This window comes from Mercurialis annua, linkage group LG2, assembly GCF_937616625.2.
Source record: "Mercurialis annua linkage group LG2, ddMerAnnu1.2, whole genome shotgun sequence".
NCBI classification, from domain to species: Eukaryota; Viridiplantae; Streptophyta; class Magnoliopsida; order Malpighiales; family Euphorbiaceae; genus Mercurialis; species Mercurialis annua.
In genome coordinates this window covers 11900449-11922262 of record NC_065571.1, presented here as the reverse complement: position 1 = coordinate 11922262, position 21814 = coordinate 11900449, and the positions used below count along the sequence as shown (strand labels likewise).

The following is a 21814-nucleotide window of genomic DNA, read 5'->3' as shown; positions in this document are numbered from 1 at the left end:
CGGTCAATAAGCTTGTTTCTGATGCATAGTTTCTAATTAAGCAATCACCCTCTGAAAAATAATAATAATAATTTGGATTTATTTGACCCTGAAGATACAAATTTTGAATCTAATTGATCCAAAAAGATAAAGGGAAATTGCAAAAAATACTCCGTTTTTTAAAAATATTTGTAAAAATACTCCGTTTTTGAAAATTTATTTTTTTACCTTTTTTTCTGAAGATTTATTTTTTTACTCTGAAAATTTATAAAAATACTCTGTAAACTGTTTGAAACTGTTTTTTAGAAACCGTTTGAAACTGTTTTTGAAAACGGTTTCAAATTATTTTTTAATAAACCGTTATAAACCGTTTGAAACTCTATTATAAACTGTTTTTGAAACAGTTTATAAAACAGTTTCAAATTGATTTTTTTTAAACTGTTTGAAACTCTATTTGAAACTGTATGCGAAAAGTTTTGTAAAACGGTTTCAAATTGTGTTTTTTGAAACTGTTTGCAACTGTTTGAAACTGTTTGCACTGCGGAGTAAAAAAATAAATATTTAATTTTTTTAGGTACGTTTGTAAACTTTCAGTTTATGAGTTAAATTTTGCAAATATTTTTAGTTTTTTAGGTATTTTGCTAAACTTCCCAAAGATAAAATGCACTTATTTGATCTCGAGATATTAGGGCCGTGTTGACTCTTTGTTAGATAATTATTTCGAAATACTGTTTTTCTTATGAGTTTTTAAAAAATTAAAAAATTATAAAAATATTTTCTTTAACCCATACATCAATCAAAAAATAGCAAACAACCTCTCAAATCAAGACAAATTTTAATTTTTTTAATTATAATTTTTGAGTCAATTAAATCCATTTTTTTTAATTTTGGTCAAATAATTCTAAAATTGTACACCTCAAATGTGGACTTATTTGATCCCCAAATGCAAATTTCGAGATCTAATTAATTCAAATGGTTTATTTGATTAAAAATACAAATTTTGAATTTAATTGACTCAAAAAAATGAAAATATACTTATTTGATCCTCAAGACACAAGTTTCAAGGACGCTTTGAGGGTCATTAGCCAAAATGGTACCCAACCTTTAATTTGTATCAAAATGGTATCCAACCTTCTAACATTTGTTTCAAAATGGTTTTTTTAATATTTTCCAGCCACTTTTGATGACGTGGCAACCGGGAAAATATTTTTTTTATTGATGTAAAATAAGAGTTCGTTTTAATTTTTTAAATTATATAAAATCTTATTTGTCATGGGATCTGGTAAAAATATAAAAAATTAGTTTTCCGGTTGCCACGTCATCAAAAGTGGCCGGAATTTGTTTAAAAAACTATTTTGATACAAGCGTTAGAAGGTTGGGTATATTTTGATACAAAATAAAGGTTGGGTACCATTTTGATATAAGATGGGCTAATAATCACCCATGGCACCTCAACTTTGGGGGTGCGGGCGCTAAACCCCCCGAAGTAAAAAAACGGGCAGTAAACTCCCTGAACTTTGAGGCGGCGCTCACAAAACCCCCTAAGACCAAATATCGCCGTTTTTTTCGTTTTCTGTCGACGTGGCATCCAATTTCTCGTCCGGACACCAAATGGCGGCGCCTGTCCCCCCTGCATGCATGTCTGACACCTGCTGCTTGTGTAAGAATGCGTCAGTTGACTTTTTATTAAAAAAAAAAAAAAAAAAAAACTGAAAAGTAACCGCGGTAATTTATTTTTTTCTCTCTCCTACTTTTCCTTTTCCCCACTCGCTCCCCTCACTTCCGTTTCACTATTTTCGTTTCAAATATTTTCGCCACGCTTCGTCTTCTTCCCCTTGTTTTTTCGTTTCTTCGCTGACACTGACCTAGGGTTTGCTCCTTTCCCATTTTTCGTTCAATCTTTCTCATTTTCCTCGCATTCTTCCCCATTCTTCCTCCATTGTTCAACATTGTCTTTCATTTACCGAAAAACCTAACTAAAAGAGAGTGATTAAAAGAGAACATTACTTCTGCAACAAAGAACAAGAAAGTGATTAAAGGTTAGAAATTTAAAGTTACTCGTTATTTGATTTTTTGTGGGTTGGTTAGAAATGTTAACTCCACTAACATGTTGGCAGGTTTTAGTTTGTGTGGCTGCAAAAAATGAAGAGAAAAGGATTCAGTAGACGAAAACGAAAAGAAAAGAGTGATTACAGAAGCGGGCCTCCTGGAACTGCTGGGTATGGCTTGATGGATAATTCCAGCAGCGATGATGTTGTTGAAGGTATGCTTGTAGTCTATTTTATAGGACATTTTTGCTAAGAAATTGGCGGGGGTTGATGACTGTAAAAGTTGATAAATTTGTAGGACCACTTAATTACCAAACATGTCAAATTGTTTTTTTTAGAGATAAATTGGTTGATTGGTTTGGGACCATTTCTTTTTGGCTGTATATGCTTTTTGAATAATAGAATATGCTTGCTATGCTTGGTGATTGTGATAGTTGAGTTTTTAATATGTCTTTATGTGTTGGAACTGCTGTTTTAGACAATTAAGTATTATTGTTTGTGTACTTAATGATGGTTGGTTGGTTTGTTGGTTGAATTTAGTGTTGCTTTTTTTTTTTCTGTTTTTCAGTTTCCCCTGCAGAATTAAATTGTTTTACCATCAACTTACACATTGGTGGGGAACTTGGGGAGTGGGGATATCATAACGGGGAAGTGAAGAGTAGGGTATATAACCTTGATGTCATTACAATGGGTAAGTTTGATAAATGGGTGGCAAAACTGTTACCCAAGAAGCTTGTTGACTACCATTGGAAAGAGACAGCCGTAGAATATAACGTTGGGATAAAACCAATCAGCCATGAGGATGATTTTATGGAAATGGCTAGGGCTGGGTCAAAGGCGGGGAGTGTTGAGGTGTACGTTAGGGAGTACTCCGTTGGGGATGTTAGGAAATTACAGCCTAAGAGAAGTCCTAGTCCTCCCCCTCCATCAGCAGTTGTCTTAGAGGAAATTGAAGAACCGAAGGACAGTTTCAGTTATCCTAGTCTGGGCCTCGTGTTGAGTCAGGAAAATTGGGAGAAGCATGGGGATCGTGGCTTCAGAAAAAAGGCGCCAGGTGCCATCAGAATGGTGCAAAGTCAGGGGCCAGGGGTGAAAACGCAAGGGAGCCAGGGGCCATGGTTGAGAAGAAGGTCAGCAAGTCAAGGACCACTAATGATTGAAGGCCAATGGGAACCTGAACCCCCCCCTCCGTACACAGCCGTTGGTGAATCAGAGGTTCGCCAGTGGATGAAAAAAACTATGGAAGATCTGATGAGGGCGGGGCCTAGTGAGGGGCAAAATCTAGCTGAGAGGTTTGAGGAGGTGCAAAATGAGGGGCTGAACGAGGGGCTAAATGAGGGAGAAAATCAAAATCTGAATGAGGGGCTAAAGGAGGGGCTAAATGAGGAGCTGAACGAGGGGCAGAAAGATGGGGTGAGTGAGGGCCAAATGGAGGGGCCAAACGACGACGAGCATGGGCAGATGGGAATAGATGAGGTTAGTGAGGGGCTTTATGATGGGTTACCTGCTAGTGATGGGATGTGGAACGAAGGGGACCTTGGCGAGGTCAATCAAGAAGCTAATCAGAGGGGCCCTGCTGCTGATCTGCAATGGGAACCTGAGAGGCCAAGTCAGGTTGAGGACCAGTGGCAAAAATGGGGGAACTTCGATGAGTTGTTAGATGGCCTTTCAGCTGAGCTTCGGGTGCTATTCGACATGCCTAGTGAAAGAGAGAAGGATGTTCCTGAGGGAGTTGTAAATGAAGAACAGAATGTGCAAGAGGAAGGGGGGCATGTGGATGCAGAGCAGAATGTGGAAGAGGAGGTGGGGCATGGGGATGCAGAGCAGAATGAGGAAGAGGAGGTGGGGCATGGGGATGCAGAGCAGAATGTGGAAGAGGAGGGAGGGCATGGGGATGAAGAGCATATTGATGATTACATAGTTGACCCCGACTACGATATATGGGATGATGACGACGATCTCTTGACAGAGCTGAGATCAACAGGCCAACTACACGGAGAGTCATCAGTTCCAGTTCAAGATGGGGATGAACACGATGTTCAATCAACACAGAGGTCTGGTGGCAGACCAAGGGGTAGTTCACAGCCAGAATTTGGGCCAGGTGGTGTAGAAAGAACCATAAATCCGGATTTGAATGAAGCTGAGTCGGACTATATTGCATCGGATGACAACAACACAGCCTCTGATTCTGATGGTCAAACGGGTGCGCGGTTTAACAGGTTCGATGAGGAGGCTGCGAGAGCCAATCCCTCGTTCACCGAAGGAATGTTGTTTGATAATAGGCACCAGTTCAAGAAGGCCTGCAGGGAGTGGGGAATAGTCAACAGGTATCAAGTTTGGTTCCCCACTAATGAGAAGACGCGGGTTAGGTGCAAGTGCTATGCCAAGTGTGGTTTTTTCGTCTTCGCTTCAAAACTAGATATGGCAAATCCGGAAGACGAGACATTCCAAGTGAAGAGCTTTTTCTTGGAACACACTTGTCCTAAGAGGACAACCAACTTCCACGTCACAAGTTCGTATCTGGCAGATAGTTTTTTGGAGGAGTTCAGAAACAATCCCGACTATACCCCTGAGCAGTTTAAGGGCAAGATCCAAAGAGAGCTGAAACAGAACATCCCAATCCAGAAAGCAAGAAGAGCTAAGAGGAAGGCTTTGGATAAGTTGGAGGGGGATGAAGATGGACAGTATGAGAAGATGTATGACTACAGGAGGGAGGTCCTTAGAACAAATCCTGGCAGCACTGTCGAGTTTAAAGAGCCGAGAGGGAAATTTCAAGGCATGTATGTCTGTTTTGATGCGATGAAGCAGGCTTTCCGGAATGGCCTTAGGGAGATTGTGTGCCTTGACGGTTGTTGGCTCAAGGGAAAGTATGGGGGTCAGTTGCTTTCTGCAACCGGTATTGACCCGAATGATTGCATGTACCCCCTTGCAATGGCGTGGGTGAAGGTGGAGAACACAGATTCTTGGATGTGGTTTATGGAGCTGCTGAAGGCGGATCTGCACTTGGGCAACAGCACAGTTTTTATGTCTGATAAACAGAAGGTAATTTCTTTAATCCAGAAGCTTGTTTTGTTTCTTGCTCTCTTTGGTGTATAATGTGCAGTTGATGTTAGGATAAACTCTAGGGATATTTGTAGATGACATATTCATAGTTAAAGGTCCACACTGAATGAGTTTAAAATGTTTAGTGTCCACTGCTGATTTGAAATTTGTAATCCAGGGTCCATAGTTGATCATTCTGTTATGATGGTTCACATGCAGGGGTTGGTCAACGCCGTGAAGGAGCTGTTTCCCTATTCTGAGCATAGGTTCTGCTGGAGGCATCTATGGTCAAATTATAGGTCCACATTTCACCATCAACACTTGAAGCCTCTGATATGGAACATTGGGATAGCTTCTTACAAATCCAAATTTGTTGCGGCAATGAAGGTTTTGGAAGACAGCCATGCAGAGGCATACGCGTGGATTAAGGCTAGACCAAGAGAGCATTGGTCTAGGTACTATTTTGGTACAGAAGTGAAGTGTGACATTCTCCTCAACAATCTGGCCGAGGCGTTCAACAAGTACATCCTGGCTGCCAGAGTGAAACCAATTTTGACCATGTTCGAAATGATCAGAACCCAGCTCATGAAGCGGATATATGACAAGCAACTTTTGGGGAGTAAATTTCAGACTGATGTGTGCCCTAAAATTTTAAAGAAGCTTGACAAGATCATCGATGAGGGATGGAAGTACACCGCAACCCCTACCGGCGGCCCACAAGTTCAAGTTAGTGGTCCCGGGGGGCAGTTTGTGGTGAATTTGCCTGAAAGAACTTGCACCTGTAGAAGATGGGACCTGACTGGGATTCCATGCGTCCATGCCTGTGCTGCTATTCATGAGAACAATGAACACCCACGGCGGTACATTGATGACTGTTATAGCAAAGCGGTGTACGAGCGAGTTTATAGCTTTGTTATCAATCCCATGAATGGGGCTGATATGTGGGAAACAGACCCAAACCCCTTCAATATCATACTCCCACCCTCACCAGTGCAACAAAAGAAGAGAGGGAGAAAGGCAACGGTAAGGCGACTGGAGGCTGAGGAGCTTGAAAAGCAGGCTGCCGAGAAAGCAAGCGACGCACAAGCGACGAGGGCCAAGTTATCACGAAAGGGGCGTCTGCGAATTAAGTGTAGCGAATGTGGACAGTTTGGGCACAATATCAGGAAACATTTAAAGGAAAGAGGTCAAGCTTCGGGTGGAGGTGAACAGCAGCCATCTGTAAATGAAGGTGAAGGACCAATGGCAGAAAGTCAAGTAAGTAACTTTCTGAAATTTCGGTTGCCTGTGTAAGTACAATCTCCCTTCTAATTGTGTTTTTGTTGTAGGCTACTACTGAAGTGCCGCATGCGTCCCCAGCACACCAGACATTGCCATCTGAAACAGAAGCTGCTTGTAATCTTGACAGCCAAACGAGTGCAGTTGATGATGGTGCTCCACCCAAAAGACAGCGCAAGAAGAAGAGTAGTACAGAAGCGTCTGAAAGATACAAGGAACATCTGAGGAAAAGACCTAGGCAGGGCTAGATTTATTTTGTGCCTAGATAATGTTTATTTTGGACCTTATATTTTGTGCCCAGATACTGTAACTGAATCTGTCCTCAACATGTGGGTTATATTTATGTAGATTATATTTCTTGTCTATTTATGTAAAGATACAAGGAACATCTGTGAATTTCTTGTCTATTTATGTAAATTATATTTCTGTCTATTAATTTGCCGTTTTGTGATATATGATGATGTCAGTGAGTAGATAGGAATACTGCCATTCAAGTGCAGATTCTAAACAAATATCACTAATCAATCATGGACCCTGAGATTTGATAAATTGTTATCCATGGCCCTCATAGTATATAACTTATCCACCGTGGACCTGTATATTATACGTTTCATCACGCGTGGACCCTAATGTTTAGATATACGATCATCTATGGCCCTTTAGTTATTAATTGATATCAGCATGGCCTACTTTTGAATTTTAACAGCGCCCCACATAAATAGTCAATAAGTAGCTGGTTTTCTTATTTCGTTCTTCGTTTCCATCTCTCACCCATCGCTTACTACTTAGACTTCTAGGGTTGCAAAATTCCGATCTGTATTTTAACACGTCCGCAAATGGAACGGGTATCTCCACCAGTGGTTTGCGAGTGCGGCATCCCATGTCGTTTACAAATTTCGTCAACGGATAGAAACCCAACTAGAAGATTTTACACTTGTTCAACTGTAAGTAATTGATGTGCTTTACTGCATGTACTTAGCCTTTATTTCTTTGTTCAAATTGTTGCATGTCTGAAGCCTTTATTTTTTCGACCTAAATTTGCCAGGATCAGTGTAATTTTTTTGCCTGGCTAGAGAATGACATGCCTTACCAAATGTCGGTGGTCCGAAACTTGAAACTTGACCTCCATGTCATGACTGTTGAACTGGAGGAGGCCAAAAGTTTGCTTGCTGCTAAAAAGGACGAGTTCCAGGGATTGAAGGAGTCCCATGAAATGTACATAGACGAAAATCAGGGATTGAAGGAGTCCATTGAGATGTATCGCGATGAAAATGGAATCTTGTTTGAGGAAAGCGGTCTACTTTTTATGGAGATAGACATACTGAAGGGCCAGATCAAGGACATGGAGGTCAAGTATGCAGACTTGGAGAGGTCAACCAGGATCATGAAGTTTGGTTTTTGTGCTGCTTGTGCAGTTGCAGGATGCAGTGTAGGCTTGCATTGCATGAGGAAAAATTGAATAATTATTAACAGATGTAATGTTGTTTCGTTTAATGTAATGTTGCGTATTATTAATGAAAAAAACTTGACTTGTCTTATCATTAATTTTGTACAGTAATTATTAATTTACTACAGTAATTATTATAACTACTGACTTGTCTCATCATTAATTATGTTTACGAAACCCAACAAACCCATCCGTTGGTCATTAAGTATATACCCTTTGATTACCCCCATTAAGTACATCCACTGACTTGGGAAACAACACGATGGTTAGGTTGAATATGAAAAGACAAGTATCCAACTTATTTAAACAAGTTATCATGCTTAATTACAACCGACTTGCTTCTTACAAAGATCATTCTTCATATTAAAAGAAAACAAAGCTATGTCTGATAATATAGTTCGTTCATTTAATCTTGAAGTTATGGATTGCCCCATCTGCTGCGAACCGTTAATTCCTCCAATTATTCAGGTTTTTTACATTTCATTTATATGTTTTCATTTTTTGAATTTTTTGGTTAGTTTATTGTGTATCATATAACATTTTATTTTCTTCAGTGTGAGAATGGCCACACAACTTGCAGCACATGCTCTGTGAAGGTTAAAAATTGCCATTCTTGCACTTTGCCCATAGGATCAATGAGAAATCGGGCGATGGAAGCGGTCGTGGAGGCTGTTACAGTGTTTTGCCAGAACAAAATTTATGGATGCACTGAAAGCTTCAGTTACGACGGAAAGACAAAACACGAGAAGTACTGTTCCTTCGTACCGTGTTCATGCCCGCTTCCAGACTGCACCGTCAAAGGGTCGTCCAAAATGATTTATGGTCACTGCAAAGAGATGCATGCAGATTCTTTTATACCATTTCATTTTGGACGTAGATTTGGTGTTTCTCTGAACTTGGATGATAGGGGCTTACTTCTCCAAGAGGACACATCAGACACTGTGTTTGTTCTGAACAACACAACGTCTTCTTATGGGAATATTATAACTGTCTTTTGTCTGGGACCAATGTCAAACGGACGCTGCCCTTATGACATCGAAATAAAATTTACTGAATCCTCCGTTGACAGGTTTCATTCTTCTACGAAGAATTTTCAAGACACCAACAGTTACTACCGTTCGTTGACAGGGTTACTTATTGATAGCAGTGATCGTGATTTTTTTCCTGACGGGTTGGTAAAGATGGAGCTTTGTGTATGTCGATCATGGGAGCTTGGTTTGGAGGATGACATTTAATGACAAGGATGCTGCCCGAAGTCAAATTCTAGGTCTTGATGATGTATTAAGTTTTTGTGTCGTAACTTTGTTTAGAAAACTGAGAATATATAAGTTAGTTTTTTTGTAGTAACCTTTTCTCTTTGTTTAATATGTAAGACTTTTGATCAGTATGTGTTTTAACATCGTAATATACTAATTATTGTATGTTTCTTAACATATTATTTTTAGGGTCTTTACTTGATTACATAATACACGATCAAGGTCCTTGGTTGAACAAATAAATAAAGTTTAAGGTCCACAACTGAACACGGTCCTAAAGTCCAGGGTCCACGTATGATCGTTAAGTTTAGCTTCCTAAAAACCAAACCAACCAACACGTACAAACACAAATAATAAACGGGAATATCATAAGCAAACAAACAATAACGACCAATTCACAATAATAAACGGGAATATCATAAGCAAACAAACAATACTTCTCCAACATTTAATCAACCAGTGCAAAAATATAAATTCTCAGTATTAATACTAATTGCAAAATAAATATTAACCTAAAAGGTTACAACTGTTGAAGCATAACTTTGCACAAACAAGGTAACTCAAGTGTGTCAATCTTCAGTCTGAACCACCAGACTGCTGCTTCTCCAGGGGTTCATCAACAACTTCAGGTTCATCAACAACTTCACTTTGCAGCACCTCCACTGGTTCACCAGGACTTTCAATCTGCAGCACCTCCACTGGTTCACCGGGACCTTCAATCTGCAGCACCTGCACTGGTTCAGCCTCAGCAACAGCCTGCAGCTCCAATGCATCATCCCCATCTTCAAGTTCTTTCAACTCAAATAATGTTTGTCCAAATACAGGCCTTAGGTTGCACACGTCATCACAGCTTAACTTCCTAACATACACATCAACACTACCATCTTGTGCCCCAGCCAGTGCCATGTCCATGACATGGTCATCGTTTTCCATAGGAATTAATTCTTCAGTATACATGCCAGCCCGCCTCCAATAATACATTAGCAATCCCTGAACCTTCAATTCAAGTAACCACTTATCTAGACTATTTAATCCTATATCCTCAATATGAAATTTTCTGACAGCCACATCCTCATTAAAATAACCAAACCATTCAAAGTCTCCATTGTAGTTAAGAATAATTTCAAAGACCTCAAAAAAACGTTCTTCACTAGTAGCTGCGCAAACCAACAAATTTAAAAACAAACAAACAATTTTCAATTACTGAACAAGTAAAACCCAAACTGAAACAACATCAAATGACAAACTAGAAACAAAATACCCGCAAAAAACAACATCCCATAAAAAATCAACCCCAAAATTCAAAATAATAAAAAAAAATAACAGAGACCAGAAAAATCATACCTTTTCGTTTCTTCCCTTCTCTTTCTTCTTTTCCCAATTTCGTCGTTTTTTTGGATCCCATTTTCTGAAAATTAACAGAGACAGACAAGACAAAAATTTAAAAACACTTCGGTAAATGAAAGACAATGTTGAATAATGGAGGAAGAGTGGGGAAGAATGCGAGAAAAATGAGAAAGATTGAGAGAAAAATGGGAAAGGAACTAACCCTAGGTCAGTGTCAGCGAAGAAACGAAAAAGCGGCAGTGAGGGGAAGAAGACGAAGCGTGGCGAAAATATTTGAAACGAAAATAGTGAAACGGAAGTGAGGGGAGCGAGTGGGGAAAAGGAAAAGTAGGAGAGAGAAAAAAATAAATTACCGCGGTTACTTTTCAGTTTTTTTTTTTTTTTTTTTTAATAAAAAGTCAACTGACGCATTCTTACACAAGCAGCAGGTGTCAGACATGCATGCAGGGGGGACAGGCGCCGCCATTTGGTGTCCGGACGAGAAATTGGATGCCACGTCGACAGAAAACGAAAAAAACGGCGATATTTGGTCTTAGGGGGTTTTGTGAGCGCCGCCTCAAAGTTCAGGGAGTTTACTGCCCGTTTTTTTACTTCGGAGGGTTTAGCGCCCGCACCCCCAAAGTTGAGGTGCCATGGGTGATTATTAGCCTATAAGATGCAAAGGTGGGAACCATTTTGGCTAATAACTCACGCTTTGACCCTTTGGTTAATAATTATCCTCCAATTCGCATAATATAAAAAGTCACTTGGATCGTCTGAGCGACTATTTTTATTAAAAATTAGGGTTTGGCTATGCAGTAGAAAAGGTTGAAACTTGAAAGAAGCAAAAGAATTTAAAACACACACAGAAGATGTCTGAATTTTTGCCTGAAGAGATTGTAGTTCAAATATTAAGCAGATTGCCTGCCAAGTCTGTTTTAAAATTCAGTTGTGTGTGCAAGTTATGGAATTGTATCATCAAAAACCCTAATTTTATCTCTACTTTCTCATCAAACAAACATAACCATTACATCTGTCTGCTTCGCTCTTTTAGCGACCAATTATCTCTGCATATGGACAACGAAGATCTGGATGAGTACCTGTCTCTAAATCTACCTTTCAACGTAGGCAACATCTTCATTGCTGCTGGCTGTAGTAATGGTCTTGTCTGCCTCTATTATGTCACCGCGTATAAGTTTATTTTTTGGAACCCTTCAATTAGAAAATCGTGGCTGATAAACGAACCTATTTGTGGTCTTCTTGGTTCCGTAAATGTAACTGGGTTTGGGTTTGATTCAAGAACGAACGATTACAAATTGTTATTGGCTCGGTTTTCGGTGTGCTCTATTAAGGACGTGGTTCTCTATTCACTAAATTCTAATTCTTGGAAGAAAATCACTAATTTTGGTGGTGGCAGGACTATAATTATCGAGGGCATAGGTTCGTTGAATACTTCAGTTCTCGTTAATGGCAGATTTTATTGGCTTGTGATTGCTGAGAAAAAGAATATAGTGTTGATATTTGATTTAAGAGATGAGACGTTTGGAGAGATATCATTGCCTCGATGTTTGGAAAATGCTTATCCTAAACCTTTGCAAATAAAAGCATTTGGAGAATCGTCCATTGCAATTGCCTGTATAAAAAGTCTGTGTGAGTGTGATATATGGGTAATGAAAGAGTACGAGACTTGTGAATGGATGAAGTTAGCAACAGTCGGAAATTGTTCTCAGGTGCTTGAGTTTAGAGATAACGGTGAAGTATTGGTTCAGTCTGATAGAAAGCGAAGCTTAGCATCGCGTAATATAAAGAACTTAGCATCGCATAATATAAAGAACGGATGCATAAAGAATCCGATGGCTTTAGAAAGCAATGAAACGGTGTGTGCTTATAGGTATGTGGAGAGCCTAGTGTTACTTGATAAACGTAATGATATTTCAAACGAGCCATGATTTTCCTAGCTGCACGTAGCTAAACGTCAAATTGTTTTGAGTTATTTTAATATTGATATCGTGTTTTTATTTATGAAATGTAATTGCAATCTAGATTCAGGATTCTGTAGAAATACTTTATGTGCTGGTGTGTTACAATTTACTGTCTGCTGATTGAATCTTCTTTACATTTCTGCCTTATTCAGTTTGGTAGGGTATGGTGATATTATTTATTGAACAAAGGTTCAAATTGGGCAACTAGGTAGCACGGACACAGACACAGGGAAACGGGACACTTGGACACCTCGATTGAATGAATTGTCCGTGCTACCTAGGCTGCCACTTATAAAAAAGGAAGATCTGAGCCACAAAATTGTGCATAACTTGACATCATTTGGGTTTCAACTGAGATAGTTAAGGATCGGGTCATTCGTGACACATATGTGCAGATGATTGCAGGATAGGGTCTTACTCTGCCTTCAACCAAACGTTTTTTAGCTCAGCCGCTGTTGTCTAGTACGTTAACTTAGAGGGATCAACTCTATTAAATGAAACCTGACTGTTTTAAGAAATTTTTGGTTGCCACAAAGATTAATTTGGCCTGAATTTACTATGAAAGTTTCTTCCGGAATACTTTCTCATCAAACAAACATCACAGTTACATCGTTCTGCTTTATTCTGATAACATTAAATACCAATGCTCTCTGCGTTTAGATAACAAAAATCTCGATGAGTACGTGTCTCTCCAACCAATTTCTAACCTAAGTGTTGTCATTGTCAACTAAGCCAAAATCTGGAAATGGTTGGCTTTAGCAATGGTCTTGTCTGCAACTATTGTGCCTACTTTAATAATATCAGCCAGTTCTACCATAAGTTTATTATTTGGAACCCTTCCATTATAAAATCCTTGCTGATATGATATCTGTAACAAGTTTTTGTCTTTGCGATTTTTCTTCCGATGTTTTTATGGGATTTGGGTTTGATTCAAGAATCAACAATTACAAATTGTTCTTGGCTTGGTTTTTGGTTGTATCTATTAATCATGCGGTTCTCTATTCACTAAACTCTAATTCTTGGAAAAATAATCACTAATGTTGCTCTCAAGTATTGGCCTCATATAATATGACAAATGGGCGCATAAGAAAGCAGTTCAGTTGTCCAAGTGTCCAATTAATTAAGACTATGAACTGCCATTTTTTTAATACCTCACAACTATAACTGTTTTTTTTTAGTAATTGATTCCGGTATCACTGTACTTTTTCAAACTTTTAAAATAGTCATTGAACTAATTTTCACTCCAAAATAATTACTGAACTCATCGTTTTTAAACTTCCGGCGGTTTCTAAATGAATTTTGGCGAGTTCATCCTACGTGACTAGCCGGATGCTAAGTCACACCTTCCACTTTTGCCATGTCATGTCCACGTCGCTCCTACGACTCCACATCATCATCTTCTCCCTAATATTTTTTTAATTTTTTCTATTAAACATTAAAAATAATATAAATTCCATTAAATATGAAATTTTACGGAATCTTTTTTTTGAATTTTTTTTATACTTTCTAAAAAATAATTAATTTTTTTAAAAAAACAAATCTGTCTGATTCGTCTGGGTTCAAACCCAAACGACGCAGACGAAGTGTTCTTCGTCTAGAATCGTCCGGGTTCATGAAAGCCCAGACGAAGTGTTCTTCGTCTAGGTTCAAATCCAGAACACTTTGTCTGGGTTCGATTAATTAAATTTTTTAATTTAATTATTGGTGTTTATTGGATTTATTTTATTTTTGGTGTTTGATAGAAAATGTTGAAAAATTAGGAAAGATGACGATGACGTGTGCAATGATATGGCAAAAAGGGTGGGTGTGACTCAGCGTCCGGAATGTATGGATCAATTAGCATAAAGCTAGAGGTAGTTTTTTTAACCGCTAAATGAGTGTCGACATTGTATAGCCGTAGCTATAATATAGAGACGGTTTTAGCTATCGCTGGGTAGGTATCACAGTTTCTACGGTTTAAACTACGAACGAAAAAAAGAATTATAAAATTGTAGAGAAAGTTTCACACAACCGTCGGGTAACGTCACCCGTATTTTATTTGTTATTTTAAAGGCGTAGAATATTAAACTCTATATATTACTAAACTTTTCTCAAATTGCAGAAAGGTCACTCCTACTATCCTAAAGTGGAGTAATTTTTAGTAATTTTTTCAAATTACTAAAAAAAAGCAGTTATAGTTATGAGGCATTAAAAAAAATGACAAAACCACTCCTACTATCCTGAAGTGGATGGGTATTTTGCGCCAAAATATGCGCTGTATGATTTGCAGAACATCTCACGAAAATAAATAGAACACTACATAACTTTTTTTGTATAACCATGAGGTGTTTAAACGGGTTCCAACTATAAAACAGCATCTTTAAATCTTTTACATTCAGATTAATCCTCATTCGAACCGGGTAGTTCACTTGCGGAAGGGAAAGCTCTAATCCTAAGTTTTAAACCGGTGCATAGCTTGGATTATGAATCTCTAAAATAACTTCGGCTTCTGAAAGATCATATATTACCCTTATTATATAACATTATTTTTATAATTTAATCTTCATTTAATGGATTACACTTTGGAAAAAAAATTGATGTTTAATTTTAAAGAAAGCATTTTTATTATATTTTAATTTTTTAAAACTCATAACAAAAACAATATTTCGAAATAATTACTGGATTACTAAACACCGTCCCTTTTTACTACACACCGCCCCCAAACATTACCTTTTTGCCCTTTTTTTTAATTCTAAAATTCATAATTCAAATCATCTCAACTCACATTTAAACACGAAGAACGGATAACAAAAATCTCGTTTAATTTTATTTAATTTCAAAAATTTATTTCAAATTTATTTCATTTAATTTGAAAATTGTTTACTTCTAAATGCTCTATTTTAGTCAATATTTTCTTAATAATTTACGGGGCACAATATAATCAAATTATAGCATTAAAAGCTTTGAGAAAAAATCAATTGAATTTTGAATAATTCATAGTAGAACGAAAATGAATGTGGACATTGAGTCACCATGTTCATAGTCAAAATTAGAAGATTGATGATCACTCAAATCTTTGACATAGTGCATAAAGATAAGTTTTCACATCCAAATCAAATTGATTAGTCTATTTTCTAATGTATAATGCAAAACATGCATTTTAAGATATTATACCAACATGTTCCCACATATTAGTTAGAAAATATTACAACTCGAAATGACAATTTTCAATTATAGTTCAAAATAGAGTTTTATATTCGATTTTTTTTTATTATAATAAATAAGACAACAACATCAACAATCAATTATTTCTGAAACTTCTTGTCTTGTAAACAAGGGAAGAAGAGGTCAAGACTTTGTGATGATCTCTCTTACTAATCTACTTACATCTGCTCTCTACTTGAGCGTTTAATATGTGACCCAAATTTACACTACGTGGGTGTCTTGGCATGCATTTGGTCTAGTCATAACATTGAATTTCATAATCATATTATTTAAACTTAATGCTTTAAAAAAATTCCGATCTTTTAACCCCCTCTCAATTCTACCATGACATTTAAAACTGGTCAATTTTATTTTATTTCGCATTTTTTCGTTTCAATCGTACCCCAATTTTTCTTTGACAATTTTTTTACTTAAGATGAAATCATTCGATTAACTAAATTTAAAGATAAAATTAGATTCATTTCATTCATATAAAGGCTTAATTCCTTAAAAATTCTCACCTTGCACTTTTTTTTTCGTTTATACCCTGACCTTATAAAAATACCACTTGTACCCAATTTTGGGTTTTTAACTTTCATCTGTAACCAAAAACATTAAATTGTACTCTTTTTCAAAATATATCATACTTTTTTCTATTTTAATTTTCTTTTTTTAAAACAAGTTATTAAAAAAAATTATTATTATTTTTAATTTTTTAAAAAAATGGTATTTTTATACTATTAATAACATTAATATTCAATTAATATACAGGTTAAAAATGAAGTATTGTTTTAAACTCTTTTTTAATTAAAAAAATTACAATTTAATATTTTAAAGTAGGGATGAAACTTAAAAACTCAAAATTGGGTACAAATGGTGTTTTTACAAGGTCATGAATTAAGCCTTCATATAAGTACAAATAAATCCTTTATATTTAAAAATTAACGGAAAACCATAATCAAATTAAAATTGTTTTAAATTTTTAATTAATTTAACTAAATCTAAATAAATTTTAAACACATACAATTAGTATATGCTAGACATGGAGAACTTTTTTTAATTTTCTTTCTAAATAAAAAAGACGTCAATATAATATTTCAGGGTATAATTGAAACACTAAAATACAAAATAAGATAAAATTGGTGATTTTTCAATGTTGGGATAGGATTGAAAAGATACTAAAAGGTCGGAATATTTTTTAAGACATTAGGCCTTGAATTCATGGATGAAGGTTGAATCTAAAAAGAATCTTACCAGAAAAATTATTGTCAAACACTCGTTACATATGCTCATCATGGTTAAAGATGCATCTTTGATCATACTCTTTAGAGAATACAATTTCATCATAATGAATTTAGAGAGTTTAAATATTAAATATGATGAACAAAATTTCTCTTATAATTGCTTCGTCCATTGTCTTCTGATTATAGGAATTTTCTTTAAAATTTGTATTTCATTAATGAATCACTTTGTGTTGAGGAAGTTAAAGTAGTCTCTTCTCAAAAGTGCTTATGGTTAGGACTGGTATGAAGAACTCACCATGACTCTGCACGCGAAGCACTTCTATCGTGGTGCAGCCCGTGGTAAAAAGAGATACTAGATTCTCCTTTCAACACGAGTGTGAAATCGTGATCTCTAAAGACCACCTTGTCCGAGACTAGTAACATGGTGGAAGCCGTGGCGACACCACGGGCAACACCAAGGTCGTGGCGCAATCCATGGCGAAGCGCGATGATGCTTTTCTTTGAAAGCTAAGTTGAGTCTCTATAAATATCCCTGCTATGTGAATTTTAATATTTAAAGTGTACAAGGAAGAATAGTAGTACCTATCATATTTTCTTATTGAATTTCCAATATGGGTGATTAGAATTTTGGACATTAAAATAAATCTCTAACCATTCTTTTGTATTCTATTTGGTATTAGTGAATTACTTATTCTTTGCATGTACACGAAGGCAGTTGTCGAACCACGTAAAAAACCTCTATTTCGTTGACTGCTTATTATTATTCATCGACCAATTACCGTTCAATTCTGCTACATCTTATTTCTCAATAAAGTTGAACTCAAGGTCCCGATTAGCCTTCTAAAGATCATCTCCTTTCCTTTCTTGACATTTACATATCTTATGCCACAAATTGAACAAACTTCTACTTCAATGTAAAGAAAAAAAATGCAAAAGAAAGAAATTGATGGTGTTGAACCAAACAGGTACAAGTAACAGTATATTTGCAATTATGAAACCCAATTAATTTCTTCCATCATTCCTTCCATTACCAATTTTGAGCACTCAATTCTTGAGAAAAAAGTTGGAGCAATAAATATTTAATATGAAATATATATGTGATCATCATTAGGTGATTACGTACAGTTTTTATGAGGTGGAGCTGAGTTTTAACTGTAAGACAACGACCCAATGTATCCCAATCAAATTTACAGCATCTCCCCAACTGTAATGGACAAATGCCGTTCATCCGCACCTTTATCATGACTTTCGAGGCAGTTTATGCTATGTTCATCAAAATAGAGTGGTCTGCTGATTGATATTCTAATTATGATTCTATCAGGATTATAAAAGCAAGGTTCATGTGAGTTGGTAAGGCGCTCTCCTAACTTAAGTGAGATCGCTAGTTTGAAGTATACTCATGTATGCAGCCGTTTAAAATTTGGAATTAGAGTCTGCCAGTCTGCCTCCTGCAAGAGACCTGCACTACTCGGGTGGGAATTAGCTTAAATGTGAAAGGCTTAAAAATGTCGGCTGATAGTTGAGAACCGTTCAGAAAACCTCATAAATTATGCACCAAAAAAATAAAAGTTTGGAGATCAAATATTTGATTGATCTTCACCCTACCACGTCCATCTATATAGATTAGAATGTGCCTATATTAAATATGTTTAAATTTGTTTATTAATTTATAAAAGACAATTTTGTTTAATTTTTATAAATCTATTTAAAATTTGTAAAATTTATAAATTTAATTCAATTTTATAATTTCTCTGCAATTTGTCAAATTTATTTCAATTAATTTGACTATGCTAATTTTTCACTTTAGTACAATATTCATTTATTGTTTTCTAATCATTTTGAATTTTTTTTACTTTAACTACAGAAAAATAGAAGAAAAAAATTAAATTAATTTTTGTTATTATTTCTAAGTTTTTTTGCATTATATGCTTCCACATCGGTTTTTTAGTCAGATTTTACTATAGTACTAACTTATAATCAACAAATGAAAATTCAATAAAGTTAAAAAAATTGCATATTCTTTTTAAAAAATTTAATCCTAAAATTCTATTTAGAAAAAGAAAATTACACCAAGCATGTTTCACATGCTATACACTAACTAGGATGAAAAATTGATAGCTACTTGCTACTTAAAACTAAAGATGAAAAAAAAAAATCAAACCATCATTGTCTTACATCCTATTTCACTAACAATATTCCACAAAGTCTATCTATTGAATTACTTAATAACCATCCAATTGTCAACCTTTCAATGGCCAGGATCATCGCCGCCACACCCTAGTAGCTCCACTTTTACCATATTATTATGTACATATATAATTGCATTCTTTGCCATTATATAGTACTCAGAATTTGAGAAGTAAATTTGAACTCTTTTCTCTCTAGAAATACTGCACAATGGTTTGTTTCTGTTTCTTGGTAGACCAACGTAGACGGATTGGGAGATGCAAGCCGGTGGCCGGAAGTTGTTCGCGGTGTGGCTGCGGAGCTAGTGTTGCTGACATGAGAACCGCCACAAGGTTTTGTTGTGTTCCATTTTATTGGAAATCTTGGAAAGCTATTATTTGTACATTTTGTGGAGCTATTCTTAAATCTTATAGATAAAATATCACTTATTTCATATGAAATTGAAAAAATATACACACAATAAACTGACTATTTCTCATTTCAATTTTTCTTAATGATGAATGTATTTATTGGTTTTAGTTTTTTCATTAGGATGACAAATAAAGCTAGAATTTATAATTTCAGATTTGAATAATATGTTTTGGTCATTAGATATTCTTTTTTAATTAGTTAATATTTAGCTTTTCTTGTTATTTTGCTACGGGAAAGAATCATTCAATGCAAATGTTTAACCTACTTATCTCTAGAATCTTCACTCAATTTTTGCACTTTAACAATATTTAGAGTTAGACACAGCTTTGAACTCATCTTTTTTTGGTAAATAGTTTTGAATTAATCAAGAGATTCTAAATGAATAAATTCTATAGAATTTATCTTTAAAAAGATCTATTATATATTTTATAAAATTTTGAACAAATTACTTTAAAACCCCCCACATATATCATATTTCACCTTTTGGTCCTCTTATTTAAAAATCAAATGATAAATTAAAAAGAAATGATGTGGTCTTCCGCTTTTATTATTGTCTACAATTTGTTCCTTCAATTTTGAAATCAATTTACCCCTAACTTTTTTAACTTTGTTGACTAACACAAAAATAGATTGAAGGACCAAATTGTAGGACCAAAATGTTCAATTTTAAAATAAGAGGGATTAAAATATCAATTATGACAAATGTGAGGGTTTGAAAATAATTTGTTTTAAAATTTATGGATTTAGAAAAACTAATCATTTGAAAAGGAAGATATTAAAAGTTCATGAATTTTAACATTTTATTTAAAATCCCACCTAAAAATGTATTATAGTATTTAAATTTATAGATTGCTCAAATTAATCAATGGGCATCTTAACTGGTTCGCTTTGTATAATAGCTTTGCCTTTTTGTCTTTTTCTTATATTATTTCTTTGTGTCATTCACCAATAGCTGAATAAAATTATGATGGAATTAGGGTATTATTGCAAATGATAAAGAAATCGAAGCAACACTTGTCTAGTGGAATAGAGGATCATTAAGAATGTCAATATTGAAGTGCATTAACAGTTACGAATTGGACAAGGGTGTGTGACATGGCATTGTCAATATATTTATTGTTTTTTTTTTTCTATCAAAGAAGGCTATTATATTAAGGAAAAGCACTACTATTACACACTAAAAAACTCAAAAACTTAGCAATTTAGAATACAAAACTTTGCAAACCTCAATATTGAACTTCCGAGATACTAAACTGAAATGTGATACCTGAAACCTTGATTTGAGATGCATATTATCCTGAGTGATTCTCCAGGCTTGAGAAAGACGGAATATTTGATGATTAGTAGCCTGAGTAACATTATAGACATCCTTTCAACTACTTGTAGACATTTATTTTCCGAACAGGTAAAAAGTGATAAGTGACTGAAGCGTTAAATGATGATTTCCAGATAATTTTGTTCGGATGACGAGCTATCGACTTGTTTGTCGGAATCCAGGCATGCGCAATCAATGCACAGTTATAAATTTGAAGGATTTAAATGTAATTAGGCGTAAACAGTGTTGTGTAATTTGAAGAAATGAACAGAGTGTTTTTGCTCTGAGGCGTGAAATGTTTCACTAACCTAAAGTATATTTCACAGTATTTGCGTATACCCCAGGATACAACTAAGCCTTCTACTTATTCAAAAAAGTAGGATCAGAAGTAGCAGTGAATAATATTTTTGATACCATTTCGTATCCCACTAATCTAGTCATGATCTCATTTAAATTTTAAATTCGTAATCAGCAAGCAAAATGAATGAGGACGTAAAAGAGGTTAAGTTAAACAAAACCGAAATCAGTTAGTGGAGGATCTTTAATTAAAAACGTGATTTTTAGGCTTAGACCAAAATTAATTTTACATATGCTAAAATAGGGCCTTCTCACATATAAGGCTTTAATTATTAATTAATAAATAAAATTATAACGGGCTGCAAAAAATTTAGTCAAGTCTCGGACAAGCCCACTTGACTTTCATCCTGAACCCCAACCCACAAGCCTACTCCGGAGAGGGGGGCGAGAGCCCATTGCTTCCCCCTCAACACACTTATGAGCCTATATTGCATAAACCCTTATAAATTCATTATTGAAGCTCTACACTTTTCATGTGAGATTTATGTTGTTTTGAAATAATAAAAAAAGACAAATTAAAATAAATTTTCACAACTAACAGCTCATAAAAATTCAAAAACATTGCAGTCTAAATTTAGAAAATTGGACAATTGCAGTATTTTAAGAGTTTATAGGCCAATTTGTAAATTTGACGGATTAAAATTGACCATACTCAAACTCATAAGGACCCAAGAGACTTTTTAAACACTTTCGAAGAACACCAAAAATGACTTCTAGACCATAAATTAAGCCATAAATGCAACTTCGCTATTAAGCCAT

The 21814-nt window shown here is 35.5% G+C and overlaps 4 protein-coding genes across 4 annotated transcripts; 3 read left to right on the top strand and 1 right to left on the bottom strand.

Annotated features, from left to right (window-relative positions):
• The first annotated feature begins 8175 nt into the window (after nucleotides 1-8175).
• Nucleotides 8176-9029, top strand: LOC126668181 (E3 ubiquitin-protein ligase SINA-like 10). The gene is made up of 2 exons (XM_050361393.2): nucleotides 8176-8262; nucleotides 8349-9029. Exons 1-2 carry the CDS (start codon nucleotides 8176-8178, stop codon nucleotides 9027-9029), a joined length of 768 nt encoding a protein of 255 aa, XP_050217350.1.
• Nucleotides 9030-9444: 415 nt separating this feature from the next.
• Nucleotides 9445-10510, bottom strand: LOC126669946 (uncharacterized). Its single transcript, XM_050363595.2, has 2 exons — nucleotides 10395-10510; nucleotides 9445-10207 (listed from the first exon to the last, which is right to left on the bottom strand). Exons 1-2 carry the CDS (start codon nucleotides 10453-10455, stop codon nucleotides 9627-9629), a joined length of 642 nt encoding a protein of 213 aa, XP_050219552.1. The 5' UTR covers nucleotides 10456-10510; the 3' UTR covers nucleotides 9445-9626.
• Nucleotides 10511-11229: 719 nt separating this feature from the next.
• Nucleotides 11230-12463, top strand: LOC126669955 (F-box/kelch-repeat protein At3g06240-like). Its single transcript, XM_050363605.2, has one exon. The coding sequence runs from the start codon at nucleotides 11249-11251 to the stop codon at nucleotides 12323-12325; it is 1077 nt and encodes a 358-aa protein (XP_050219562.1). The 5' UTR covers nucleotides 11230-11248; the 3' UTR covers nucleotides 12326-12463.
• Nucleotides 12464-18911: 6448 nt separating this feature from the next.
• LOC126668972 (uncharacterized) lies at nucleotides 18912-19456 on the top strand. The gene has a single exon (XM_050362235.2). The coding sequence runs from the start codon at nucleotides 19183-19185 to the stop codon at nucleotides 19387-19389; it is 207 nt and encodes a 68-aa protein (XP_050218192.1). The 5' UTR covers nucleotides 18912-19182; the 3' UTR covers nucleotides 19390-19456.
• Nucleotides 19457-21814: the final 2358 nt, after the last annotated feature.

Coding starts and splice junctions, on each gene's coding strand:
- LOC126668181 (XM_050361393.2), top strand. CDS start 8,176: ATGTCTGATAATATAGTTCGTTCATTTAATCTTGAAGTTATGGATTGC. Junction 8,263..8,348: donor TAATTCCTCCAATTATTCAG/GTTTTTTACATT, acceptor TATTTTCTTCAG/TGTGAGAATGGCCACACAAC.
- LOC126669946 (XM_050363595.2), bottom strand. CDS start 10,455: ATGGGATCCAAAAAAACGACGAAATTGGGAAAAGAAGAAAGAGAAGGG. Junction 10,208..10,394: donor AGAAGGGAAGAAACGAAAAG/GTATGATTTTTC, acceptor TGGTTTGCGCAG/CTACTAGTGAAGAACGTTTT.
- LOC126669955 (XM_050363605.2), top strand. CDS start 11,249: ATGTCTGAATTTTTGCCTGAAGAGATTGTAGTTCAAATATTAAGCAGA.
- LOC126668972 (XM_050362235.2), top strand. CDS start 19,183: ATGGTTTGTTTCTGTTTCTTGGTAGACCAACGTAGACGGATTGGGAGA.